The sequence below is a fragment of the Narcine bancroftii genome, chromosome 14, assembly GCF_036971445.1.
Source record: "Narcine bancroftii isolate sNarBan1 chromosome 14, sNarBan1.hap1, whole genome shotgun sequence".
NCBI lineage: Eukaryota > Metazoa > Chordata > Chondrichthyes > Torpediniformes > Narcinidae > Narcine > Narcine bancroftii.
The window spans coordinates 16,485,722-16,501,018 of NC_091482.1; the positions used below are offsets into that span (position 1 = coordinate 16,485,722).

Sequence of the window (15,297 nt, forward strand, 5' to 3'; positions counted from 1 at the left end):
TTAACCTATACCACCCCCTCCCCCTCCCACCGGTACGTTTGGAATGTAGAGTAACAGGAAAATTCCTGCTGGAGGTAAACTAGAAATCTGATGTCACGGTCTAGTGCATTGCACAGATGTGCTTCCAAAACCCAGCTCACGCAGCATCCATTAGAACGCAAAAGGCAGTCAGCGTTTCAGGTCTGAGCCCTCTTCAGAAATGCGGAAGATCAGGCGGACACCTGAATAAAGTGGTGGGCGGGGGGGGGAAGGAACACAGGCTAGTGGTTGGTCATTGGGAGGTCCTTGTTGTTGCAGCAGACAGAGCAAAGGTGCTCAACAAACTGAACTCTCAATATGTGTCCAGTCTCCCCGATGTAGAGGAGGCCACATTGGGAACAGCAGATGCAGTGTCCAGATTCACAGGTGAAGTGTTTCTTCACTTGGAAGAAGTGAGTGAGAAGTTGTAAATGTAGGCCACTAGGGTAGGTAACAGGGAAGAAATTGGTGGGAAAGGATGAGGGACTCACAGCAGAGAGGGGAGCGGCAGTTGTGTGTGTGGTGGTGGAATCCCGGAGATGACCAGAACTGATAAGGATGGTGAAGGAGTCAGTGGCCTGATGTGTTTTGGTGGGGCCCTGGTCAAGTCGTAAGTGTCTGAGAGCTGTTGTATGGCCGGAAAGATAGAGGACACTGTGCCAGAGTACAACAGCGCCACCTTTGTCTTTGGGTTTGATGGTGAGATCGGGATTGGTGTGGAGAAAATGGAGGGCAGTGCGTTCCAAGATTAGATTGGAATAGGCAGAAATCCAGAATGAGGTAGTCAAGAGGAGAAAGGAGGTGAAGGGATCCTCAGAAGGGGTGGTGGAGAATCCTGGTTGAGGAAATAGACTCAGAGACTGAGAAGTAGAGTTCGGAAATATTTGTATTCCATATTTCAACAGAAAACATTATTTGTGTAATTTCCTTTGAGCCAGTTCAATGGTATTAGTAATTCAGATATTAGTTATTAATTTTGATTTCCTTGTTTTTGGCAACCCATTCAGTAGCAACCATAATACTGAAGGATCAAGCGCAGCATGTAGAGTAAAACCTTCTACCTTATGCCTCGAAGAGCACAATTTCTTGCATCAGTATGAATCAAATTTCCAAACCACTATCCTTAGGAGCAGATCAGTGCTGTGGAATTTGGAATTCAGCATTTTTCACCTACATGGGCAGCTTTTTATGGAAATAGGGAGCGGGCAATGCATCTATGGGAAAAGTACCTAAGATTGTAGGAAGAGATTATGTGGGTTCAAATAGAAGTGGACACTATTCTATTTGAACACACAGTACATTTATATCATGTGAAAATTGGCTCCTGTAGACTGTGGCCTTAGTCCCACTGCTACTTTCAAGTGCCAGAGGTGATTCACCGAGCCGGAGATTATCTTACAGGAGGAGGTTAGGTAAGTGCTCCTCCTGGCTGGGTTCTCCACTTTCAGGTGACCACCCGACAGCCGCATTGGGGTAGAATGTGAAAGTAAGTTATACATGCAATTTTCTATAATTTTTACAATGTCTCTAAAATAAATGTATTTTTATTCAAGGTTGAAGATTTCCAAGATAATTGTGGTTGGGGACTTGTCAGTGGGAAAGACATGTTTAATCAACCGGTGAGTATGAATGGGCTAAAATGGACCTATGCCTAACTGTTAATATAAGGTCAAGGCTTGAAGCAGAACTAATTATCAGTGGTATGATCTGCACTGATTCACCATCACTGAGTGCATTGCTGGACCTCATCAGAGGGCAGTTAAATTGCTGTAGGTCTGGAGTCACATTTTATTCAGATTAGTAAAGGATGACAGATTTCTTTCCCTAAAGGACTTTAATGAATAAGTTTTTATTTATGCTAATCCTGTACTTCTACAAATTAATATTAGAGAAGAAAATTTTTAAAACTGCAGACATTGAAAATCTGCAATCTAATTGTGTTGATAAAACAAATGTTTTTTTTGCCCCCCCCCCCCCCACCCCGCCCCTCAAAAACTGTGCAGTGTAACAATTAATTAATTCCCTGGCCGCTTTGTTGGGATTGTTACTAATTTTTCTGAGTTGCTGGACTCGTAACTAAACCGCAACAGCTTCACTCTCTCTGTACCCTGCTGCTTTTGCCTGTCCTGATCAAGTGTGGGGTGATGTCTGTTTCATTTCTCTGCTATTTTCTCCATTTTCCCTTCAGTTTCTGTAAGGATGTCTTTGACAAGAATTACAAGGCTACTATCGGAGTGGATTTTGAGATGGAACGGTTTGAAGTACTAGGAGTCCCCTTCAGTTTGCAATTGTACGTACACGGCTGAATCTGTGAAGTACAGATATTGAGCCATAAATACTGTTACATGTATTTATTCTGGTCTATCACGGGGATTTAATAACATATACTGATGTTGTAGCACATTTAAATAAAGTCTGGTGAAACAACATTTACAGGAAAGACAACATTTAATATAGATAGATGTGAAATGATGCATTTTGGAAGGAAAAATAGTACAATAATGTACTGGTTGGGTCCTATAGCAGAGACATCTGGGATTGTGCTTCCACTAATCTTTGAACGTGAAGGGTAAAATTGGTAAGCCTATTTAAAAAGGCATGTGGATTTATTGACTTCATGCATAGAAGGTAACCACAATACCTTGGGAAAACAAAAACCAAGGAAGAGTACAGCACAGGGACAGGCCCTTCAGCCCATAATGTCTGCACTAAACATGATGCCAAATTAAAATCAAATTCTGCCATTTACTTATGATCCATATCTATCCATCTCTGTATATTTATGTGTCAGTCTAGAACATCCCTCACTATGTCTGGCAGCTACCACTTCCTGGGTTTAAAAAATTTGCCCAACACATCTCCTTTAAACTACCCAACCTCCTTCTCCTTAAACATTTTTCCTTTAAGCTGCTTTCAGGTGCTCGGACGCAGATAATGTGGCAGCAAACGCGGCTGGGGGAGTGCAGCTGGGATGTTCAGGTGGCCGCAGAGAAGATGCCTTCTGTCACCTGAACGTACCAGCTGAAGGAGAGCTGCGTCCGAGCGAGCGCTGGCTCCTGTGGACTGTGGCCTTAGTCCCACTGCTGCTTTCAGGTACCACAGTTGATTCTCCGAGCCGGAGATTATACCTACAGGAGGAGGGTTAGGTAAGTGCTCCTCCTGCTGGGTTCTCCACTTTCAGGTGGCCACCCGACAGCCGCATTGGGGTAGAATAGGCGGCTTTACAGTTGGGTATTCTGGCCACCTGAAAGCGGCTTTAGTGTGTGGCATTTTTACCCTGGGAAAATGTTCTGACTGTTCCCCCCCCCTCCCCAGCTTCACATTAACTTATATACTTCTATTAAGTCTCCCCTCAGCCTCTGACATTCCAGAGAAAGCAACCCAAGTTTTTCTAACCTCTCTTATAGCTCATGCCCTCTAATCCAGGCATTATCTTGGTAATCCCTTTTTTACCCTTTCCAAAGTCTCTACATACTTCCTGCAATGGGGCAATCAGAATTGCACACAATACTCCAAGTGCAGCCTAACCAAAGATTTATGTAGCTGCACCATGACTTCCCATCTCTTATACTCTATGCTCCAGTCAATGAAAGCAGTCACACCATGTGCCTTTTATACCAGTCTATCTACATGCATGGCCACTTTCAAGAACCTGTGGGCTCAGACCCCCCCCACATGACAGAAAAGATGCAAAAGAGATTGACTGGAATGAGAAGAGCGAGGTTAAACTTTAGTAATGAAGAGAATGATGTGATATTATCCTTTAGTGGAGACATATGGAGGCATTCAAAATTATTAGGGGTTTAGATAAAGCACAGGGGAACATATATTTTCACTTACAGGAGAATCAGCAATCAGAGAGGTTTGTTTTAATTACTGGAGAGATAACAAGCAGAAACATCATCACTTAATAGTTTCCAATCCCTGTGATCAAACAGAATACATTCAGACAGGTGAACCTGCTTGGATTTTAACCTTCGTACCCTTCATTTAATATATTCCGTATGTATTAATGTGTGTGTAGGTATATACAGAATGTGTGTGCACTGTATGTGTAAATAAATACATGTACGTGTATATATGTATGTGTATACAGACACACACACACACATCTATATATATGTGTGTTAATAGTTTTATTAGTATTCAATGATTATTGATCTGTATTAATAACCACTGATCAATACTTACTGATCCTGATGTAGTGACCCTTGATCAAGAGACATTGGTCAATGCATTGATGCTCAATATTCATATTCAGTGATTTTAAAAAATCAGTATTTGGGAAATCGTATTAATGACCTCTGAGCAAAAAAATTGTTAATAGGAAATGTTGACAGGAAATGTCTTGCTTTGAATGCAGGATTGGGTTCAAATTGAATGAATTTGTGGTTAGAGGAAGCTGGCAATGTTTGTAAAAGGCTGTTTAGTTGTTGACAGGATCATTCTAGCATATTCTTGGCAACTCACTGATAGCAAAAAAAAGAAAAGAATGCAATTTTGAAAAAGAGAATGAAGTAAAAGGGTAGATCTGAATTTCAATAGTGTATGGAACACTTTTTAATTTTTAAAACGATAACAAATGTATGAACCAATACTCCTGTGTCGATAAAGCATCTAAGATTCTGGCCATTTATATGTTAAATTTGAAGTGAGTGATACCTACACTAAAGATGTGTTTTTATGAGTCGCCTGTTTAAGGAGAATAAGGTACCAGCGTCACAGAAGGGCCCTGAGAAAAGTCAGACATGTTGATCTACTGTAAGGTGGTAAGCAAAGCTTGTTAGAAAGATAAAGAAACCTTATTCCAAGGTAAGTTATAGAAACAGAATCCTACCAGGTAGAAATAAATATTTAAAGTTACTCTGACTGAGAGTTGGGTGTAGCATATAATCGGAACATAGGAGTAGGATTGGATGTGCAGTCCCAGTTTTGAATACTGTAGAGATTTCAACTTACAGTGAGTTCGCCCTTTGGTGGGAGAGCATTCAAACTGCAGCATGTCCAGGTAAAGAGGCACTGCCATGATGAACGCGTTCGTCTGACCCTTATCAACACTGCAATACTGAACACGAATTGTAAACATCGTTTACAATGTATGCCTCTTCTTCAGTCCAGGCTCTTCCCAAGGAATGACTGGATGACTGTTTCACTGGGAATATTATTTATATTTGACATCCTTTTGTGGAGCTCTCTCACTCAGACCAGGAATAGTGGAGCAGTAAAGGTTGCTAGATTTGGCATTAGGGTAGGTGGGCTCGGGCCATGGATGTGGGGAAGAGAGGTTTGCTGAAGCCTCACTGTTACAGAAATACCAGACATGAAACAAGAAAGAGCACCCCAAATGCAGAAAGGAAACTTATTGGTCTGTGTTGTCACTGAGGTCCATTACATGTTGCAGATAGGGTTAGATTGGTGCTGTGCTAACTCTGTGGCCTTTGTTCATTGCTTTTTGGTTTGCATAGAGGATTAATCTGAGATTCTGGTGAATTTCAGATCGGAAAGCAAAGGTTAAAGGGCATGATCTAATTAAAAGGTGGAACGTGCTCAAAGATTCAAATGGCAACTTCAATTTCAAAGTCGCCTGTCGACATTTTTCCATATCTTGATGAAGGCCTCGAGCCCGAAACGTCGGTTATGTATTTTTACCTTTGCTATATAAAGGACACTGCTTGACCTCCAGCGTTGTGTTTTAACAGGTATTTTAAAATAGCTGGATATGAATTATGGAATCAAGACAATGTGAAGGTATATTAAATGTAGCAAAATCTGTTACACTGAAATAAATCTAATTATCTCCATATATTCTCCATTAGGTGGGACACAGCAGGTCAGGAGAGATTCAAGTGTATCGCATCAACCTACTACAGAGGTGCTCAAGGTACCGGTACATTTTATTTTCATTGTGAAATGTAGTTTTATCTGGCTTTTCCTTAGCCAGAAGGTTCACCTGTGAAGCCTATGATGTACACCTAGTACAGTATAGAGGGGTATTGCTTTATTGGTTGTTACTGCCGGATTTTCAACTCAGGCCCGGTCTGCTAGTTCATTGAAGATCTTCCAGCGCTGCTTGCTGAAGAGAGTGAAATCTCCAGTATCCAGCAATTTTGTAGAAATGTAGCTCATCTCATTTGCTCTTAGAGTGATATATTTATCTGCATAATATTAGTCGACTTCCACAAAATGTTCTTTGTCAGGTAACTTGAGATATTCCAATACAACTAGGAGTTAGTACAAATAGAAGTGTTTTTATTTGCAATATGGTCTAAGTTTGGCTTTGTTTTCAACCAGGGACCCTGAATTTAGCAGACTAATCGACTCCCAGAATCCTGAATCTGTGTTTGATGAAGAATGAGCTCCCATCACCCACTCCCATCCTATAACCTGTTTTCCTGTTAGACTTTCCCACGCTCCCATCCACACCCTCCACAAAGGTGAAGCACCTAAGGCAACAGCCCAGAACTTGCAGCTCGTGGTGAGGCAGTGATGCTTCCCACTGCTTTAGGGAAAATGTACCCCAGGGAGACTTGGTCACCTCTGAGGCATGAACTTCCCATTTTCCAATGGCTGCAGCTGGCAGTTCAAAGGTTTGCTTTTCTGTCCATCAGCTGTAATGTTCTGAAGCTTGGATGTGTAGCCAGTCACATCAAAGAATTTTTAAAAATTTTACAGACAGGGAAAGCAATTTTAGTGACATTATTTGTATATTATACCGAGTGATCTTATTATATTCATTTCAGGCAATCCAATACACATACATAAAAGTTGACTTTATAGGACAGTTTGCAAATGTGGCTGAGTGTACCATTAAAACTCCCTTAGAATTAAATTATTTTACTGGGGGTTAATTTGTACATCTATAATATTCACACTGGTTCAAGGGTTTTTAGTGGTTTTGCAATGGAAATTGCTGCATTGTTTCACTGACTGGAACTTTGTGGTTTCTGATGTCGTACATGAATGAAAGTCCCGAAGCAGTTGTCAGTGGGATGGAGCAAAGACCCATCCACTCCCTGCCATTGCATTTGGTAAATCAGGGCCACCAAGTGAATGAAAGAGTTGTGGGTGGTTTGTGAGATGAAGTCATGACCATTTGGGAGCTTGTATGCTGAATTCTGACCGTTTCTGATCATGTTAAGAGAGTAAGAATGGGCCAACTTAAGGCAGCACGGTTGCCATAGAGGTTAGCACAACACCTTTACAGCGCCAGCGATTGGGACCGGACCTTGGTTCGAATCCTGCGCTGTCTGTAAGGAGCTTGTACATTCTCCCTGTGTCTGCGTGGGTTTTCTCTGGGGCTGCGGTTTTCTCCCACCGTTAAAAAAATGTACTGGGGTGTAGGTTAATGGGGTGCATGAAGTTGTAAGGGCGAATTGGCCTGTTACAGAGCTATATGTCTAAATATTTTTAAAAATTAAAAATGTGAAACAACCCTACCACTAATGTCGCTCAGAAAGCAACAATCTAAACTTAGAAGATGCTTTCTTGTTTGGCTGAGCCTTTTAACAGTTCTTGAATCAATAGTGCATTGCCATAATGATCCGAACCCAGGTCTAATGCCAGGAGCAGTCCAAATGAGAAGAGAACGTGAAGCTCAAGAGCTGTAAAATATACCATGGGTATTATTTTGAAGAAGAATATTTATTTCTAGCAAGCAATTCACAGAGGTGCTAGAGAAACTCAACAGATCACGTGGCAGCATCTCTAGGAACTAAAAGGTGACCAATGTTTCGGGTCTGAGCCTTTCGTCGAGGTATGAACAAACACCAGGCAGGCACCTGAAGAGAAAGGTGGGGAGGAAGGGGCACAGGGTTACATAGGTGGATATAGGTAGGAGGGTAGAAGAGGATAAAGCTGAGGTGAGACGTGAAGAGCGGGATGGGAAGGGGTGGGAAGATGGAGGAAAGGAGACAGGGATAGGGAAAGAGAGCGGCTTGGAGGAGGGGTTTAACAGAAACTGGAGAAGTCGATGTTAATGCCGTCTGTTTGGAGAATGTCCAGATGGAATATTAGGTGGTGTTCCTCCAATTTGCGAGTAGCCTCAGTTTGGTAGTTGCATCCAGGCCCTTAATTTTCTCCAGTTATCTAATCATTCACACATTTTAGGAACTTGCTATCCACATGTTGACAGTGGCATTCCCTACATAAACAATTACATTTCACAAGTGCTTTACTGGAGCGTGAGGGAGATTGGAGAAATGCACAACTTTACTCACAAGAAGAGAATATGCAGCACCATCATGTGGTGGGGAAATAATTGACAGCTTTGGGGGTTTTATCAATCTCATCCTGATCATCATCTCATCTCATCTTGTCATGGTGAAGAGAAAATTGAATATCCGTGCTGTGTTTGTCACTGAGAGCCAGTCACAGAGATGTGTTACTTGGGGCCACACTGAAGGAGTGGGAAGGTCTGAACTCCTGCCTCACAACTCCATCGACCTGACCTCCGCTGCTGTTGGGATGGAGGTTACATGTTCTCCCTGTGAACACATGGGTTTCCTCTGACCTCTCCAGTATCCTCTCACATCCCTGAAGTGTGCAAGTTACATTCAGCAAGTCACACAGCAACTGTTGCTTGTCTTTTGTAATTCACAGGCCTGGGCTGGGGACAACTTAAGGCCAGAACATAGATTTCTCACAGTTCATTAATACCGTGCACCTTGAACGTAAACTCAAATATCTGAAACAGTTTTAAGTTTTGGTTTTATTTTATTCCGTTAATTAACTATTTATGCAATAGTGATGAGGCTTATGTGGGTCGAGAAGAAAGAGTCTTTTTTCAATTAGAAACATGATGAAAACTTTAACAATTGGAGAGTTAGAAAGTAGGATCAATTTCTATTGTGGGGATGGGGGCCGGTGGGGGGGGGCGGGGATGGTTAATTCGTCAGCTGGCCTTAAAGGAAAAAAATAAGGCAGGCTACCGATACTGCGGAGCCTTTTTAGTGCTCCAAGCAAAGTCCAAAAATCACAGAAGACAACAAACAGCCTGGAGAATTCCTTAAACAAAGAGCCACCAGCCCACCGACCCCGCATCTCTGTGCTTCTTTGTGAGAAGTGAAGCGGGCTGTTGCTCAGGACAGTCGTCTTTGGAAGGAGGTGTTAAATCCTTCTTACGGGGACAAAAAGGATTCTGTGGCGCTGAGCTGCTGGGCATTTATCACCGGTGTCTTGGCCAACATTTATCCTTCAATCAGCTGTTCTTTGGAAATATTTATCTCGTTGCAGTTACTTAATGAAGAGAATTTGTGTGTGCACATTTCCAGTGGCGACTCTCCAAAAGAGTATCTTTGACCATAAAGATCTTTGGGACGTTGTGAACAATGCTGTAAAAATGCTAATTACGACTACTGTAGTTGTGTCCATTTTCTCAGTTAGCTAATATCTTCCAACAGTTAATGTTCCCTGTGCCATACATGAAAATAATAAGAATTATGCATTCTTTTTTCCAGCAATAATAATCGTGTTTGATGTTAATGATGTAGCGTCTCTGGATCATGTAAAGTAAGTAACAAAGTGAGACTTTGTGCTGTCATCACGAAAAGAAACCTGCAAAATAATTTTTTTTCAAACTATCTTTATTTGCCACTGTTGAATTGTTTGATTTGTGAAGGCAGTGTGCCAAATTTAATGGATTTATTATAAATTCACCCACTATTTACCTATTAAATGTATGAAACTCATCATCTCTGAAAATGGCTTACATTTTTTTTATAATTAGACATACAACACTATAACAGGCCAATAAGAGTCCATGCCGCCCAAATTACCGGTATGTTTTTGAATGGTGGGAGGAAACCAGAGCCCGCGGAGGAAAACCCATGCAGACAGACAGTGCGGGATTCGAACACAGGTCCGGTCCCGATCGCTGACGCTGTAAAGGCGTTGCGCTAACCATGCCATTAATAAGATACCTGAAACATTAACTGTTCATTTCTCCCTGCAGATGCTACTTGGCCTGATGAGTATTTGCAATTCTTGTACTCTTTTTGAATTGGATTATGTGCCCATCTAATAATGAGGCTTCCGATAATTACTCACGCATCACATCGATCATAGTTTTTCACTTCCCCAAACCATTCACTGCTCTTTGCCACTTTATGACTGAATATGTGTAACTTGCACAAATTATTTTTAATCGAATTTTGTTTCAGTACAGAATTGTGATGTTACACATAAATAACAAATGTTTCAATATGCCAAATTAGTCTCTGGATAAAAGATAAACTTTGGATTCTGATTTTTTCTTCTCCCTCCTCTTCATATTTGTTGTCCTCAGGCAATGGTTAAAAGATGCACTGAAAGAAAACGACCCTTCCTCTGTACTACTGTTTTTAGTTGGAACAAAGAAGGATCTTAGTGTAAGTAGCAAGCGAATTTAGTGAGCTATTTATGAAAACATTGCGGGGTTGATATATTTTAATTAAAATACTCCCAACAGTTAAATTTCAAATATTGTGATTTCATGTCCTGCAAACTTATGGGGGAAGGAGAAGTCATTGACGTTAGCAGGTTTCAGAGGAAATGTCGGAAAAATCCATTTCCCTCAAAGGCCTTATTACCTTTTCTACTGTCCTGTTCCACTGTTACATTTAACTAAAGTAAATCTTGTATGAGACTCCCATATTCATGGAACAATTTTTTTAAAGATGTGTATGTGAATACTTATCCTGCATATGTATTGTTTGTCTGTATGTGTGTTATGTCTGTAGTGTGTCTGCATGTTTTGCACCGAGGACCAGAGAACACTGTTTCGTCAGGTTGTACTTGTACAATCAGATGACAATAAACTTGACTTGGCCTTATCACAGTCTTAACCCAGGCAACAGGAAGGATAACTTCATGTATCTATTGCCTTTGTGGATCTGCTTTACCCCTATTCCCACCAACTTTTGATCTGCACTTAGTTTCGAATCATTTACATTTATGACTGACTTCTTGCATGACCTTATTGATCAGAGAAGCATTTCAGAATCACTCTTAAAGATGGGAGGGTCAGGAGCATTTGCTCCAAATACCACGAGAACTCCTGCACTTGCATTTCCCTCAATTCTCTTCATCAACGTTGACTCAACTGTGATTCATTGCACATTACTCATTGTCACAGAGTCATTGTCAGAACAAATCTAATCGAGGGGCATTAGGGGGTGGAGGGAGGAATGAATTTTTCAGTGGCGGGGTGTGGGGGCAATAGTGTCGGACCAGGATGGTGGCTGCAGTGACATCAAACCAGGGAGGGGTGTCAGCACCAGCATCAGGCCGGGTGGGGTGGGTGCACAATCACCCCCCTCCCATGACGTCAACCCTGGCCCTCGGCTACAGACTTCCAGTTCGACCATTCTAATAATGGAAGCTGGTTTCTATCGAGTGCCTGAACCTGTTGATTAAGAGATCAGGGAATGGGGTGCATGCTAAGGAAGACCATTTCTTGAAATCAGCCAAGCCACCCACCCCTATGATGCCCAATGAGTCTGTACACTTGTTAGGCAGCTACTCCTTGACTGAGCACTCTTGCCAGAATCAGGTGCATTTTATTATTTAACACAGTGTATTGTTCATTGTTCCATCCAGTCTCCTGCCCAGTACAATCTGATTGAGAAAGATGCCATCAAAATTGCGAAAGAAATAAAGGCTGAATATTGGGCATTATCTTCCCTAACTGGTGAGTACAGCTTCACTGCATCCTGAAAAAGCAAAAGCTATAATCAGTGCAGTATCATTTTGTGTAGACAGGATTATGAATTTCTGAGTGAAGAGTGGAGAATTGACCATTCCCTGGTTTGGATGAAAGGGGTTTTGACTTTAGGGAGGTATTGGTTCTGCTCTGTATTTTATAATCTCTTACAAATAATGGGAAATAAAGTGAGGAGCAGTGTATACAAGTTAGCAGATTCCAAGATTCAATTGATTGGTCACTCTCATAAAAACAGGATAACATGACACAATACTGCTTTTGCCTCTGTGAGGTCTGACAGACTCGCCTTCGGCAGAAATTGCCTGAAGCGCCTCTTCCAGTCAGAGAAGGAGAAGCCACAGAGAGTCCCCCCAGAGTCGCCGAGCGTCCGTAGATTTGCCTCCAGAGCTTCCGCAGGTTCCATATCTGCTTTCACTATTGCCAGGTCAAAGGTCGCCCACAGCTCTGATCAGCCGTGATTCAAAGTACGGCAGAGCAGACTTGCATCTTTCATCTTTCAAAATGGCTTTGTTATTTATACACATTATTTTTATTAAAAAAAAACACAAGATGACAATGTTTTAGCTGAAAGTAAATATCACAGGATGGACAGCATACTTGGTTTCATATACTTTGGAATGAACATGGAATAAGATATTGTGTTCAAGGTTCCAACCCCACTGGAAAGGCTTTCATTATGTTTTAGCTTGAAAGTTGGGACAGCAATAGAGTAGTCCTGCAAATTTGAATGATGAGAAATGGAGATTGTACCAGATGTATATTTCATGTGTTCCTGGGCGTGGGTCTGTGTGCAGGTTCAAAGGTGAAGTGTTGCTTCACTTGGAAGGACTGCTTGGGACCCTGAATGGCTGTGAGGGAGAAGGGGTGTGTGCAACTCTGTTCCTCCAGGTCTGCATTTATTCCCCCCCCCCCCCCCGAACAATTCTCACCTTCCCTCTCCTGTCCAGGTCCAATGATCACCTTTTGCCTGTTGGTCTGTGCTCCTCCCCCTTGCCCCTTCTTCCCCCACCTGCCCACTTTGTGCTCAGACCTTGAAGGAGGGCTCAGGCTGAAATGTTCGATGTAGATCTTTACCTCCTGTAGACGCTGCGTGACCTGCTGAGTTCCTCCAGCACCTTTGGGTTTTTACTACTTTTCATTCCTTTTGGAGCAAGTTTTGACCATCTGTCCTTCTAAGTCCTGTGTTGTCTCCAATCTCCCCCTCTCTAATTCCCCGAAGAGGCTTTGCAATAGCAAAGGGAGTCACCAGAATTTTCTAAGGGGATTTTCCAAAACAGTCATTGGAATTTCAGTGGGAACTCTGGATGGATCAAGCAAACAGGGTTTGGTGCAGGCAATAGGGACGTTGTGTAATGCAGTTATGTAGCCTCCTCCACAATTCCATTAGGTGGCACTGTTCAACCATTCTTCTGTGAACATCAGAAGCATGGAAGTTTGCAGATACTGTGATTTGTAGTAAAAACACGGCAATGCTGGAGGACCTCAGCAGCTCTCGCAACTCCCAGAGGAGGAAAAGATTTTTATTTCTCTCGGTCACTGCGAGACCGGCTGAGATCCTCCAGCATTTTGGTGTGGTTTTACTACAATTACAGTGCCTGCAGACTGTCATGTTTCACTTTTTACTAACTAGCTCTATGTCTAAAATGGCAGTGTTTATTGTTTACTTGGTCAGGTTTTGTCCTTAAACTTAAGTGAGGTGGACCTAATCCTTAGCTATTCTCTTCCAGAATTTTCATTAAAGTATCTATAATAATTGTAGGATCTTTTTTTTAATTTTTTAAAAAATTTTTCACACTATAAACCAATAATTGTAGGATCTTTATAGAATAAAAATAGGATGCTGTAGCTTCATTTAAAAATCGGTATCTACTCCTTATGGCACTCTAAATAAATAATATGCATCTGGTGCATTTAAAAAAATATGTCCGAGTGTTTTGTGAACCTTTATATTTCAGTAGGCTTTGTTATTTTCACTTCTGCTCATGGGCCCTCATGAATGCCCATTATTATCTACTCTACTGGGCATGGAATATGCATCTGGGTACCTTCCAATGGAACTTCTAACTGGGTTAGAATCTAGGCATCACTTGTGATCGACCTTTCTGCTTCTCTACTGGTCCAAGAGCCAGGCCTCATCTTCTGCCACAGTGATTGGATACAATTCCTGTCGCTCCAAGGCATCAACCAGGAGGCTGGGGCTGTGTTTAGGGGGATGTGACTGGAAGGAGTTTTACAGGGCAATGCACTCTTCTTCATTGTCCACAGGAGAAAATGTCAATGAGTTCTTTTTCCGGGTTGCCTCCTTGACCTTTGAATCCAATGTTTTGACTGAGCTGGAAAAGACTGGCCCAAGGAGGATTGGAGACGTTGTTCGTGAGTATAGCTGGGCGTATTCCTTTCCAACAGGAGCTATTCAGCTCATATCAGTCAAGATGGCAGGAGAGAGGGATGAGCAATAAATGGTGCTGTGTTAGCAATGCCCACCTCTGTAAATACAGGTGCTCCCAGACTTGTGACCTATGCGACTTAAGTCCATTGAACATACAGCCGAATTTTTTTTTAAATCTATAAAAAAATGAAAAATTTACATGATTTGTGTTGTAAAATATAACATAAATCATGTAAATTTTACAATCTATAATAAGGCTACAGGGCATGCAAGAGCCAAGATGCGCATACTTACCTTGCTAGTTAGGGTCTGTAAGTTGGCGCATGTGCGGTGAGTTTGCGGGTCAAATTCAACATCGTCAGTAACAGAACTCCTAAAGTTAACAGTTTACTTGGTCAGTGTTTGTCCTTAAGCTTAAGTGAGATGGACCTAATACTTAGCTATTCTCTTCTAGAATTTTCATTAAAGTAGCTATAATAATTGTACGATCTTTATAGAATAAAAATTGGATGCTGTAGCTTCATCTGATTGGATTTAATGGGGGGTGGTGTTACAGAAACTTGTGATGTAAATGATTGTTTAGGAACACACTTCCTCCCCCTCCCCCCCCCACACACCCACACCCACGATGTGGGGATTTGCCTGTATTTTTAATTTCTCAAGTGAGAAAGTCTTTGAATACTTCGGAGCAGAATTAGGCCATTCAGCCCATTGAGTCTGCCCCGCCATTCAATTCATGGCTGATGTACTTTTCCTTTCAACCCCTTAACCTTTGAGAAGATGTTACCTTTTAACTTCTCACAACCTTTGATGCCCTTACTAATTAAGAATCTACCAATTTCTGCTTTAAATATACCCAAATGACTTAGCCGCCACTGCTGTGTGATTCATAACCTTCTGACTGAAGGAACGTCTTCTCATCCCTGTTCTAAAAGGCCGCCCAAAGATTGCTGAGCTCTACCTGCAATGTACTGATGGTGAAAATCGCTGTGAATCAGGGTTTTTTTAAAAACCGGCAGCACATGAAGGGTCCCATTTCCTACCCATCATTAGCTCTGCTGCACCTGCTCTCAGGCCTGGTGGCCATCGATCCTTCCGTGGCCCCTTTCTCTGTGTCCAGAGTTCTGTAGGTGTCAAGGTGCTGCAATGAGAGTTCCCTCTCTGAGGAGGGTGCAACAAGTTCAAGTTCATC

At 41.9% G+C, this 15,297-nt stretch overlaps 1 protein-coding gene across 2 annotated transcripts in view; it reads left to right on the top strand.

Annotated features, from left to right (window-relative positions):
* The window catches only part of LOC138749853 (ras-related protein Rab-34-like), a 39,123-nt gene that overhangs the window by 17,704 nt on the left and 6,122 nt on the right, over positions 1-15,297 (top strand). For both annotated transcript variants that reach the window (XM_069911806.1, XM_069911807.1), the window contains exons 4-10: positions 1,572-1,637; positions 2,207-2,308; positions 5,835-5,899; positions 9,474-9,525; positions 10,301-10,382; positions 11,593-11,683; positions 13,982-14,089. In XM_069911806.1, the coding sequence (XP_069767907.1) occupies positions 1,572-1,637; positions 2,207-2,308; positions 5,835-5,899; positions 9,474-9,525; positions 10,301-10,382; positions 11,593-11,683; positions 13,982-14,089 (566 nt within the window). The remainder of the gene's footprint in view (positions 1-1,571; positions 1,638-2,206; positions 2,309-5,834; positions 5,900-9,473; positions 9,526-10,300; positions 10,383-11,592; positions 11,684-13,981; positions 14,090-15,297) is intronic.